This window comes from Falco cherrug, chromosome 5 (assembly GCF_023634085.1).
Source record: "Falco cherrug isolate bFalChe1 chromosome 5, bFalChe1.pri, whole genome shotgun sequence".
NCBI lineage: Eukaryota > Metazoa > Chordata > Aves > Falconiformes > Falconidae > Falco > Falco cherrug.
In genome coordinates this window covers 49625796-49639003 of record NC_073701.1, presented here as the reverse complement: position 1 = coordinate 49639003, position 13208 = coordinate 49625796, and the positions used below count along the sequence as shown (strand labels likewise).

The 13208-nt window shown below is 37.4% G+C and overlaps 1 protein-coding gene across 27 annotated transcripts in view; it reads right to left on the bottom strand.

Moving 5' to 3' along the window:
- Window positions 1–13208, bottom strand: part of NRCAM (neuronal cell adhesion molecule) — a 166131-nt gene that overhangs the window by 41821 nt on the left and 111102 nt on the right. For 19 of the 27 annotated variants that reach the window (XM_055712431.1, XM_055712434.1, XM_055712432.1 and 16 more), the window contains 7 exons: window positions 4908–5051; window positions 3811–3922; window positions 3320–3486; window positions 3089–3236; window positions 2416–2540; window positions 1510–1539; window positions 47–148 (listed from right to left, as the gene is read on the bottom strand). In XM_055712431.1, the coding sequence (XP_055568406.1) occupies window positions 47–148; window positions 1510–1539; window positions 2416–2540; window positions 3089–3236; window positions 3320–3486; window positions 3811–3922; window positions 4908–5051 (828 nt within the window). The remainder of the gene's footprint in view (window positions 1–46; window positions 149–1509; window positions 1540–2415; window positions 2541–3088; window positions 3237–3319; window positions 3487–3810; window positions 3923–4907; window positions 5052–13208) is intronic. The other 8 variants (XM_055712436.1, XM_055712448.1, XM_055712449.1 and 5 more) reach the window with 1 other exon arrangement.

The following is a 13208-nucleotide window of genomic DNA, read 5'->3' as shown; positions in this document are numbered from 1 at the left end:
TAACATAATGCTATTAATGTGGTGCAATAAATATAAACAAACATACTTGTAATGGGACTGTTATTTTCATCTCCTGGTATCCATGAGAGTTCAACGCTTCTTTCTAGCTGACCTGTCAATTCCAAGTCAAAGGGTGGATTAGGCCGAGCTGTAAATCAAACGAACAGAAAGTAAATAATCACACCAGAACACGTAGTTTCATCGCTGAAAAAATCCTTACATTCCAATCAAAAGAATTCCACAAATACAGCAGGACAGATCTACTCATGTAAGCATGACTTAATGACCATTAGCATGCAGTTACTACAAAACAAAGATAAAATGGAGAACTGATGTATCTGGAAACTTTTATATATTAACAAGAATCTGTATTTGATTTTATCTAATTGAACTATGATTAAAAAATGTAATTAGATTCATAGAATTATGAAATGCATGTTTAGTTTATCTTTGAATGATGATGGGTGGTTATCTATTGTAACTACAAATATTTAATAAAAGATGGAAAATAAAGCATTCATATCAAAGAAGCTTTTCTAGAATCACTACAAATGTTTTGCATGTGAATTCAAAACTAGTTCAAATAGAAACTAATTGCAAGTTACTAAGTCATTTATTTTTCCTGTACTTTCAAAAAATCCTGAAATATCATGCAAGCTGTTAATATACATCCTTATAATGCATAAAGATGTAATCATCCATTCCAAATTCCTGGAAATAATTCATTGTATGATTTGTTACACTAAAATCAAGATTAATGGGTAGATTCTTTTAAGAATACATAAGCACTTTCAATGAATATGATAGGATTTACATAAAAGTGTTTAAGATGTTCATACCTAAAAGTGTCTTAGGCATATTATCTTGCATTTTAAAACACAAAATCAGAAAATTGCTAGGAAATTAAAGGTTGCGTACTGTCAAATTTAAGGCTGTACCTGACTGTCAGATTTTTGGGGTAATCTCAGCTTTAATTTTAAAATCCTTATTAGCAAGTTCACCAATCATAAACCAAACTGGTCAATACGGTCCTATCCGTTTTATGAGTGAAATGAAATGAAGACAAACTATGAAATAAATTACATCAGGCCTACAAATCTGTCATCAAAAGCAATGCAAAAACATGCCATAATTTGGTTGGTGCAAGTTCTTTGATAGTGAATTAGCTTTCAACACAGCTGGGTTTACCTTTTAGATCTTTCGTTTATTATGTAACTGATTTGCATTACAGTGTACTTTATGAGAAAAATATTATCACACTGTAACTGAACTTCATTAAAAATAATTTATCTCTGAAAATCATTTATTCCCTATAACACAAAGCAGCCTGCACTGTCCAATTCCAAAGTCCAGTACTCCAGTAATGAAGCAGCTGGTAAAATGGGATGAAACCACACACACACAAACACAGGAGAAAGGGGAATAATGAAAAGATGTTGCATGTTGCAATAGGCAAATGAGAAATATATCTGGCAGACCATGTAGTAAGAAAACTTTGTATTAGTTTACCGTAAATGATAGCTGGAGTTGGGGGAGCAGCTGAAAAGAACATTAATATAAATGATTTAATCAGTTAGTAGCCAAAGAAACAGAACACTGTAGGCAGTTAAAGACTATTAGAGACAAACAAAAGTTAACTTATTTAGAGTAAATGGTTGATTTTAAATAATACATTGATAAATTTTCACTGAAAATTTATAAAAGTATTCTTGAATATTTTATTTGGTGTTTTTTTTTATTAAGGATAGATCAAGAAAATAAATAAAGTATGCAATCTTATAAAAACTCTTAAATAAGTACTAGATATTTGGTGTATGTCATTCCTGGATAGGCGAAAGATTACAGCATGCTTTTAAAACAGAAGCATACTTGACTTCGCATCTCAGCTCGAACTCAGGTAAGAATCATTCAGGACACCTACTTAAAACTCTCTTACAGACTGGGAGAAAAGGCAAAGTAATATATTTTATAACAATCTGCAATTATAGAAACTTAACAGAGAGAACTAATTAAAAAAGAAAATCCTTGAAAAGTCACGCAACCAAGCATGTTCAGTCTTTCTGAAGCATAATTTAGCTGCAAAGGAGATTCCTGAGAAAACATGTTTATGTTCAGACACTCTGCAATATGTTATCTACTGTGTTAGTTCAGATGTCGTCCAAATAAAAACCTATACAGCACGAAACTGAATGTGCCCTGTTGCTACTGGACCATTTTCTAAGTAGCCGATTCAAAGGCAACTTTAGAGTAAGACTATATTTTTAAAAAACTGAAACACATTTACAAATAGGTGACATTTTCTTTGTCTTGCACCAAAACTATGTTTGTGCTTTTCATTTTAAATCTAATGCTTTTTTCATATTGAACAGAAATTGAACACAGTTCTGCTATCATAAAGTTTGAGAATATTCTTACCAACAACAGTAAGCACAGCACTTGCTGAAACACTGTCCAGAGTAGTATTAACTATGCAAGTGTATGTTCCATCATCTCTATCAGTTACATTCATAATGGTCAAGTTGTCTTTACCAACAAGAAACCTGTAAATACAATAGATTCAGACACTGATTTTTCAACAACTGGTAGTGTTATAAGAAACTTGCATAAGACATTACCAAATCCCATCTACACATTTATTTCAGCAGTTACCTGGACAGCAATGGGACTATGGGACTATGTCAGCCTCTTCTGCATTGCTCTTGACCATCTTCTCACAGCAACTGCCTATCCTAATGTGCTTTTATTTACAAATATACTCAAACAACTTTTAATTATCTGTGATCTAGAGCAAAATAGTTTTCCATTACCTGTTTGGCTTCTTATGCCAATTTTCTTCTCCTTACGATTGTCATACACGGTCAATATGCACAATTAAACATTTTTACATCTCATTTTATTTTGAATTCTACCTTAACATTTTCACCACACCAGTTAAGTCCTTTAGTCACCATATATGGGATAGTGATGCAATTTTCAGTCTTCTTCAGAAAATGTCAATAGGTCAATATGTTCCTTCCAAAGATCAGGAAAAGGAGCAGAAAAAAGAAACTAGAAAATTAAAAATAAAGGAAAATTATTTTGTCCATACCTTTCATCATCTGGCAGTTCATCATTGTCCTTCAACCATATAACTGTTGGTAATAAGGTAGAATCATGTTTTATTATACACTCAAATGAAACGTGGCCGTATCTCTGAACCACTTTGTATTCTGGCTGTTTAATTATCATTGTTGGATCTGAAATTTAAAATTACTATTAGATATTTAGAAAGTCTGACATTCTATACCAGCCTATGATGAAAGAATGATTCATTTCTTACCTTTAACTTCCAACTGCACCTCATTTTGTATCTTTCCTAATTCATTCCTTGCTACACATGTGTATGTACCAGTACTATCCTTTTGAGCCACCGGAATTTCCAAGGTTCCATTATCATGGAAAATGTATTCGTTCCCACGCAAGATGCTACCTTTCACTCCCTTGAACCTTTATATAAAAAGTAATATCATTATCCAACATCACAGATAAATTTTGTTGTATTCTATTATCAGAGAATGCAAACAGGACTGTCACATTAGAAAACACCGACAGAATCACTTAATGAAATTTAGACTTGACCCTGTAGGGATAACTTAACTGTTGTTATGTTAATTATATGTAACACTGTATTAGCATACTGTAATCAGCATATATTTAAAAATACACTATTTATAGAGTAAAAATAGTTTTAAAGCTTTAAATGTTTGTTTCCATAGATACAACTGGCTCTTTTTGCATAACTTAAGCACAACAACAACAACTATAGCTTACCATTCAATTTCAGGCTTAGGTGAACCAAAATAAGCACAATCTAGCAAGGCAGGACTATCTGAGATGACTTGATACAGTTTATTAGCAGAAGTTAGAATTCTTGGTGGCTCAGCTGAAAAGACAAAGATATCTGATATATATAGATACAAAGATGCAAATACAAAATACTAAGACATGAAGAATGTCCTAAAGAATTATGTTTACATCCTTCTCTGAAGCAATTTCTGGTCTCTGTCTAGGTCCAAATATGTTCTACTGCCAGTAGCCTGAGGAAACGTTAATGTACGAGAATAATCTTGTGAAAAACAAATGCTTCTTCCTTGTTTACAAGTAGTAGGGAAGGGCACCAAAGGCAATGATTTCAGTTGGAAAATTTAAATCAGAATTTAAGAAAAGAAACTCCTGGGAACAGACTGAACTACATAATTCTGAAGAAACCTGCAGGTAGAAAGAAGCTAAGATGTATTTTTGTTGAAACACCTACATTTTCTTTCATTTAAGACAGTGCTTCTCAATCAAAAGATCTGCCAGTTCCTGCAGGAGAGTTTTTAGAGGCCATTCTGCCTAAAATTTTACTACTAGCTTTGTTAAATTCAGCGAGAAGAATAGAGAGGCCACAATATATTGCAGCTAAAAACACATTCTTGGGAGGTCTTCAAGACTAATGCATCATCATGTCCCCTTGCACCAGTGATTTAGAGATCATCTATTTAACCGTTCCAAAACATCCACAATCAATGAAAGTGTACTGAAACATACTACCTTAAAGAATATTAATTCCTGTCTGATTTGTCATGCTTCCATTTGCTTGATTTACATAAACAAGCAAACAAGAAAGAGATAAAATTTCTTCCAAGTTTTCTCCAGCTCTCGCAACTAACCTTCTTACTTGGGAATAGTGCAAGTGAAATTGGGGAATATCCTACAAAAAACAAGTTATCAAAAAAAGCAAGGTACACCCTTGCCTTTTACAGGGCTCAGGAGACACATCCATTCCCAATGATGGCCTCAAGCAAGGCTTGAGTATGCAATCCGTGTAGTAGCAGGAGACAACTGAATACACATGAAAACTGAAAAATATAAAATCTGTTTCTTACCCAGAACATTCACAAATGCGTTTGCCAGCAAGTACCCATATTCATTAGAAGCATTGCACTGATAGACAGCACTTGACCTTTCTTGCACATGTGAGAAAATAATGGTATCACCATCTACCTTTCTGCTAGGATCTTCTGGGGCAACTGTTGGTGCAAAGAAAAGAAAATAATTACTTTTCCTAAACTGCTGCTGGATGGTATGTTTCACACTTCTGAAAAGAAGAAACAATTCCAAAGACTAATATGCCCTTTATTCTATTGTCTTGGGTGACTGTTCACTGGTTAAGATGTGAATTTCAACATGATTTAAGAAGTTCTTCCAATTCTACAAATATTTAACTCAGGATGGCAGAATTGCCATTTTTGGAGTGGTTGTTTTGTTTGCAAGGAAAAATTTCTGTATGTCAACAGAAAATGCTGTTAGCACGACACAGTCCTGTGCGACTTAAAAGTTTCAGCTTTTTGGATCAACTGTTATATCGTAAATAATTCTCCAAATACAAAAAATAGCCTTACTCAGTTGAAATCTATCTCAGAGTAAAGCATAAGCAATTTTTTCACATAAAATCACCTTCACAAGATCAGTGACAGTAATTCAGCAGGTGGCACTATTTCCCTTATGTACGAATTATACAATGCCATTTCCCCAACTGTTCTGTAGTAGCCTGAGCTGTGTTAACAGCTCTTGCATCCCAGAAGAATTGAGAATATAAGGGAAAATAAAAATCCAATGCATTACTGATGAATAACAGCTATCAGTTATGTTAGAACTGGATGAGTTAGAGAGGTAAAATGGAGGAAAAAAACTTACCTTGTAACGCTGCACTGCATAAAAATGCACAAACTATAGCTTAACATTTTAAGAAAATATTAAATAAATCCAGATCAATGTATTATATAATACTCAAACTAGTAGTAAAATTATTCATATACTATATAAAAAATAAATGCATATATCTATACATAAATGCATCATAGTTTGGTTGCATCATCAAAATTGACACCCTTATATTTTATTTGAGCTTGAGAAAAAGTATTTGCCGAAGACATTTTCATATAAAATCATTTCACTGTCCTTTGGATTAATCTAAAAGATCAATGAACTAAATTGACATCAATTTTCTGTAAGTGAAAAAACCTTTCGATTCAGACAATACCTCAGTACTCATCTGTAAAGAAAATGGAGAAATTTCTCCAACATTTTCTAAATCTACTGGAGTATCTATTACTGAATTCTCTGACAGAAGAAACCAGACGAAGGGGACCACAGTTCTGTGCTCTTGCTTAAGGGTATTTCCATCTTGGGGGAACTCTGAGGCCATTTTGCATGTACAGTAATACATCAATTTCCAAACAGATGCCTCAAGAACAGTTTTCAACTCTTTTTTTATCTCTTTCATCACTTGGAATTAAAATCAGTATTACAAATTCAAAAATTTTGGAAAAGAAGAAAAAGGTACTACTGAAATGTTAAATGCTTAAATCTCCGGACTTCTGGACGGCTGGCACTTATTTTTCCCTCTTTTGCTTTACTTCCTATTGTGTTCCACATTTCACATTGCTTCTTGTTCTGTGTAAATGGCATTTTCATTAAAAGATTCATGGGCTGAAAATAGACGGAGCAGGTGAGTAGCCCAGCAGGCAGGCCAGTCAGCTGTGAGAAGTGGTCTGTTTCTGCATACAAATCACTGCTAAATGGAAAATATGCACAACCACCCTCCCAGGAGGTCGGAGATCTGCCCACAGCCGTTCCAGTCACAGCTCCTCTCTGCCCTGGGCTCTGGGCTTCCCTCCACTCATGTCCTCTGAATCCTGCAGCACTTTCTGCACCCAGACAGATTTTTAATGGGTGCACAGACTCCCGCCCTCACACACTCCCAAACATAACACCTTATGGGCTGAAGGTACAGCCCCTTCAGAGAGATGGCAGCCATTAAGCCATTAGTTCAATCGCTTATGACTGCAGAAGGAACTGGATCTTAAAAGAATGATCTAACCATTAAATTATCATATAAAAAGAAGGGTAGCATCTTCCCTTCCCACTGCTGTATTTAAGGGAAAAAAAGAGATAGTCCTCCTCAGTTATTTGGAGGAAAAGAGGTAGGTGTCTGCTCTCAGAAAAGGGCTTCAATCTGTGGGTCCCAAGAGGGAAAAAACAGAGGGAAGTGTCAGGTTAGTCGGTGCTTCCTTTTCAGTGGCCCAGCCATTTGCATGCTGAAGGGCACAGGGTTTAGGCAGCTCCCTGTGGAGACTGGCCTCTGTTCAACGGTCTGTCTTCTGACATGCCTCATCCTCCCACGCAACACCAACAGAACCTGCCCGCCTTTGCCCATGTACCACACTGTGTTTTGTAGGGCCGGGCTCTAAAAGTTAGATGCTGTTATCATCCAGCTGCTTTAATGGTCTCAGGCACACACACAGAATCGTTGAGGCTGGGAGGGACGAGGTAACCTGGTCCAACCCCCTGCTCAAGCAGGACCTAGTGCCCCTTGCCAGGACTGTGTCCAGACAGTGGGAGGATCACTACCGTTGACCCACTGGCAATACTTTTGACTAACATAGCCCAGGATAACATTAGCCTCTTTGCCACAAGGGTACACTGCTGGCTCATAGTCAACTTTGGTGTCCACCAGGATGCCCAAGTCCTTTTCTGCTAAGCTACTATCCAGCTGGGTGGCTCCCAGCATGTACTGGTGCATGGGGTTGTTCCTTCCCAGGTACAGGACTTCGCACCTCTCCTTGCTGAACTTCACAAGGTTCTTGTCAGCCCATTTCTCCAGCCTGTTGAGATCCTCTGGACGGTAGCATGATCCCCTGGTGTACCAGCCACCCCTCCCAGTTTTGTGTCATCAGCAAACTTGCTGAGGGTACGCTGCCCCATCACACAGATCATTAATTAAGGTGTTGAACAGGACTGACCCCTGGGGTACACCGCTAGCTACTGGCCTCCAACCAGATTTGTGCCACTGATCACCACCCTCTGGGCCTGGCCATTCAGCCATTTTTCTATCCACCTCACTCGTCTGCTAACCCAGCCCATACATCAACAGCTTGTCTGTGAGGATCTTATGGAAGACAGTGTCAAAGGCCTCACTGAAGTCCAGGTACACAATATCCACTACTCTTCCCCTCATCTATCACGCCAGTCATACGCATCACAGAAATGTATGAAGTTGGTCAAGCATGGCTTCCCCTTGGTGGATCCATGCTGACTACTCCTGATGGTTTTCTTGTCCTTAATGTGCCTGGAAATGGTTTTCCAAAATTGAGGAGAAGCTGACCAGCTTGTAGTTCCCTGGGTTCTCCTTGCTCTTCTGGAAGACAGGAGTAACATTTGCTTTCCTTCAGTCTTCGGGCACTTCTCCCAGTTATTATGATCAATCGAAGATTATTGAGAGTGGCCTTGCAATGACACCTGCCAGCTCCCTCATCATTTGTGGGTGCATCCGATCAAGACCCACAGATTTACGTATGTCCAGTTTGCTTAAGTATTTCCTGACCTGATCCTTTTCCACCAAGGGTACATCTCTTTTCTTTCTCTCTCATCTCTGGGACCTGGGATTCCTGAAGGTCAGTTTTGCTAGTAAAGTCTGAGGCAAAGAAGGCATGCAATACTTCAGCCCATCCCATTCCATGTCCATGTGTGTGTCCCCCTCCCTTTTTTTTTTTTTTTTTTTTTTATGGGGAAAGAGAGTGATGGCACGGCCACTCAAGCATTGCTTGTTTGCCTTTACAAGGATTCTGGTCACATAACAGAATAGCTGCATGAAAAGGAGAAAATGTTCTGACATGTTAGACAAACCTGATTTTGGCACTGATAGGCAAAAGAGCAAAGAATTACCAAATACTTCAAATGGGTTTGTACAGTTCTGCTGCTGTAACAGATAGTTCAACATGTGCCCTAAGAGCCAACATTTACTCCCAATAACACTGAGTCTCAGCTTATGAACGTGTTTGTGTCCTTTCTGGACAAAGACCTGATTGCCTGGTTTCACCCAATTTTCCGATCATTTTGTATAAGACAACTTCTTCACTCTATAGCCACATACAGCATATTCCCGCACAAAGAAGGTATAGTCTCCATCAGATACTTTTGTCATAGTTACTCATCAGCACCCTGAATATATCTTCTGTTCATCTGAATGCATATTTTCATCTGTTTGATAAACTTCAGACAGCCCAAGCGATTACTTTTGTTAGTATGTTTAAATAACCACTGTGGCACCATTATTATTTTTTTCCTGGAAAACACGCTCTCTGACCAGAAGCAGTTAAAACACACTCTTGTGCATACAACTGGAAGAAAAAAAAAAATCCAAATTTTGGTGAGATGTTTTACCCTTTTCCGCTGAACTATTTTATTCTCCTGATAAATTTTAATTTATTTATTGCTTTTATGCAAATTCAGGAAGCTAAACACAATGAAGAAGAGAACAATTGTCAGCTGATGATGCACTATATTGAAGTTATCAGTCCAAATAAATGATACAAATATCAGTCTGATCTGTAAGAAGGATATGTATTTTGTGTAGAAGATTATTAAGGTGTGAAATTGGTCTATCCACTTTAAATTCTTTAGCTCAGATCTTTAGGCTCTACATAAAATTTGGAAGAAAAAAATCTACTGCTTGGAGTTGAGAGTTTTTTAAACTTAAACATAAAAAAGAAGTTTTTATTGTGAGGGTGGTCAGACCCTGAAACAGAATGACCAGATCAGGTCTCTGCCCTTGGAGGCAAAAAACCTTTGGCAGGTGTAAGAGCTGATCTTACCTACATCAGTAAAATGGCACAGGAAAAAACAGAATAATTTATCTTTAGAAAAGAGCAGAAATATTCATTACTGTCTTTAGATGGCTGCATCTTCTTTAGCAAATCAAAGTTATGAATCAAAAGTAATCAGTCCTGCTATGCATTCACAGTGACTATATAGTTGTTGGAAAACAAATGTAGTAACACGAGGTCTGTTGTTTAAGCGTTATAGTGCTTGGTCACTCATTTCTTCAGTAAAGCTGAGCTATCATTTTGCATCAATAGCAGTCGTTTCTCAGAGAAGCTGAGACAATCTCTTGATTTAGAATTTGTGATGGATGCACTCCTCCTGTTCGAACTAACTGAACTTCTGAAGGTCCAGGCAGATGCTCAGCAAGTGGCCCTAATCAAAGTTAATCCTGTTATGTGAGGCTATCAGTGAGGACTCAGTACCAAACCCAAAAAAACGGTTTGGCTGGAGACTGAGCTGATAAGCAGTGGAAAACGCATTAACAAAACAGAAAATCTGACTAAAAATCAACCACTTTATGCTATAAATATCTGCAGCCATCAGCTCTCCCTCCATAGCAGCTGGCTGCCCTACGGTGATCTCCCCTTGCGTGGGGACACCTCTCAGGGTTACCCCTCGAGGCTGACAGACCCCTTACCTGACATCGATGGGTTTATGATATTTTTTTGCATGCATGTGACATTTAAGATACATTAAGCTTACGTGACAATCTTTGTATATCATACTAACTTGACATGTAGTAAATAGTACTGATCACCAATATATCTGTATTTATTATTTTACATACCTAAATTTACTGATTAGAATTCAAAAAACTAAATACTAGATCAGATCTGAGTGATCTCTGACTTCTCTCCTGCAACAGATTTTTATACTGAACATTCGTTTTTGTAGTTCCACTACTACTACTACAATTCTGTGCTTAAATTTATGCACAAATAACAGTGAATGTAAATGGGGGCATGAGATCAGTACTGGCTCTTAAGCCATGATTTTCAACAATTCTAACTTCAGAGAAAGCTTTGAAGACTCTGTTACTGTGGAAATATATGTAGAAAGTAAAGACAGAACATTAGGTGCTTTTTTTCTGATATGAATGTAGAAACATGATCCTTCTACATTGATGCTCATGTATGCTTTTCAAGTTCTGACAGGATCACAGCTTCATTTGTATTATAGTAACTTTTGCTAGAAGTACCCCATCATTCCTCTTGACCTGCTTATTCTTCTGAAAACTCAATTCATGAGTCATTTATGAATACAGGAACCACTTTCAAAACCAGAAAACACGTTCTGTTGTTAAAACTAGCTACAATTGAATGACCGAAATGAGATTTTTTCAGAATTATTTGTGTAATTTTGGACATCTGTTTTCAGATCATTAGCTACGACAACAGGAGAATGTGATAGAACCAGGACTTAACATTACCAACCACCCAGCCAAGAAAACGGGGAGGAACACTCAGTGTGTAGTCATTGAGGTGGCTAGATAAGAATGTATGCCCCTTATGGACAGACCTCCTGCTTTTGGTGGATCGTAAACCATATGGTCTATGAATAAGCACCCAGTTAACATTCCTCTGGCTGTCGCTGACTTTCCTCCTAACATCTGAAAGCCAAAATCAGAGGCTATTATGCAAGACAGACCTGTTCACTCGCACCTCTGATCACACTGCCTAAATACCATATTATGGATCTAGAGAACATTATGTGACTATAATCCTTTTATGTTTGGAGTTGAACACAAAACTGGTAATGAAATAGCAAGGGTAGGCAGTATAGCACATCAGACACTTGAGAACCTATAGGGTCAAACCAAGACTGAACCTAAGCAAGAAAAACAAGAAACTTAAGCAATCCAGTTTTGCCTTACTCTACCCCTTACAGTGAACTGACAAAGACTTAATTCTGGAAAAGGTGGGACACAGAAGACGACACCCTTTTCCTTTTCTTACCAATCCCACTTGCTCCTCAGCAAAGTCTTTCTGTGATCACTGAAATCCTTGTTTCTGAATTTCTGATTCTGACAGTACTATTGCCTACAAAGGGACAGCAGGTTATTATCTGCACTAGCCACAACCACCCTTTGACTATGTTGTGCACGATAAAAAACCCTCATTATCAAAGGTTTTCATATCTGCTGCAGTTCCTAGGCCAGATGCACAGTTTCAACACCAATGACAGCAGAAGTAATGGATAAATGTCTGCCCTGGCAGACCTCTTCTCTCCAAGACTGAAATCCTCGGGGCATCAGAGTCCAGCAGATTTCTCCCCATCCTCCCACAGCTGCAGTGAACAGCTTGTGTGTGTACTTGCAGAGAACGCGATGGATGATGAATCTCTGAGCCAGGGATTATCAAGGCCTTTCACGAAAGAAATCTAAGGGCTAATGTTTCTCCCTTAAATTCAATGTGATTACTAATGGAGACTAACTAAAAGGTTCAATGCGAAATGTGATATAAACAAGTGAAGAACGTGTTGAAAGAAGATAAACAGTGCCTTTCAGTGCAGTACTTTGTATAAATCTTGTGTGTGTGTATTTAATATTTAATAGCTCATCATGAACTATAAACCACTGAACCAATAAATTAGTCTTTTGTGCAGTACTTGCAATGCCCTTCTGAAGTTCAATTATGAAAGTGCTTCCCCCGTCCCAATTAATCTGGGTTGTTACTTTCTTAAAAGTTGAGACACTTTATGCATGGTTTCCCTTTTGTAAAACCATGCTGAATATCTAAGCAGTAAAACACAATGGATCATGCAGCAGTATAAATAATGCAGATCTTGAGTGTTAATTGAAGCACAAGGCAAGGCAGAGTCATAGCCTGAACTTTCAATTGCTACTTGCCAAAGTAATTCTAATTGACCTCAACGGGACTGTGCATGCAAGTTCAAATTACTCCTGTGAGTAAACATCGGAAGGTTAGGTCCTTATCACTCCAGCATGTCTGAAGCATCTTTCTTTTCAGGCATGCTGGAGTTTTTCTTTAAAGCGTTACTGTTGAAGAAAATTAATTTAAATATTTCAAAGAAATCTTCATTTTAATATTTTTTTAGTTTGATTAATATACTCTAGAACAAAATTTATACCATTGTAATTTGTTTTCATAGGTGCTTAAGACACACTACATTTTTCTTTATTCTTCTCTTTTCCCTATTGGTATTTATGCCTCACCCTTTGACTGAGATATGGACGAATGGTTCTTTCTGTAACATTCCCCCTTCCTTGTCTGACTCTATTATGGAAAAACAAAACCGGAAGAATTAAGCATCTCCCAGTTGTGCTTCCAATAGAAAATTAAAGTATTGCAAACAGATTACTGGGCCACAGGAGGCACATTGTGGGATATATGATGACAGCAGGGCTTTGAAATTCAAATGTAGCTCTTTTTCTTTGAAATCCTGCCATGGGTGTAGCTCTCACCACTGCCCTGAAGCTGAAACAGCTGCTTTAGTTTCCTTTTACAGTGATTTACTAATCATTCAGTTGGAAGAAGAGGGGCTCAATTCTGTAATTTAGT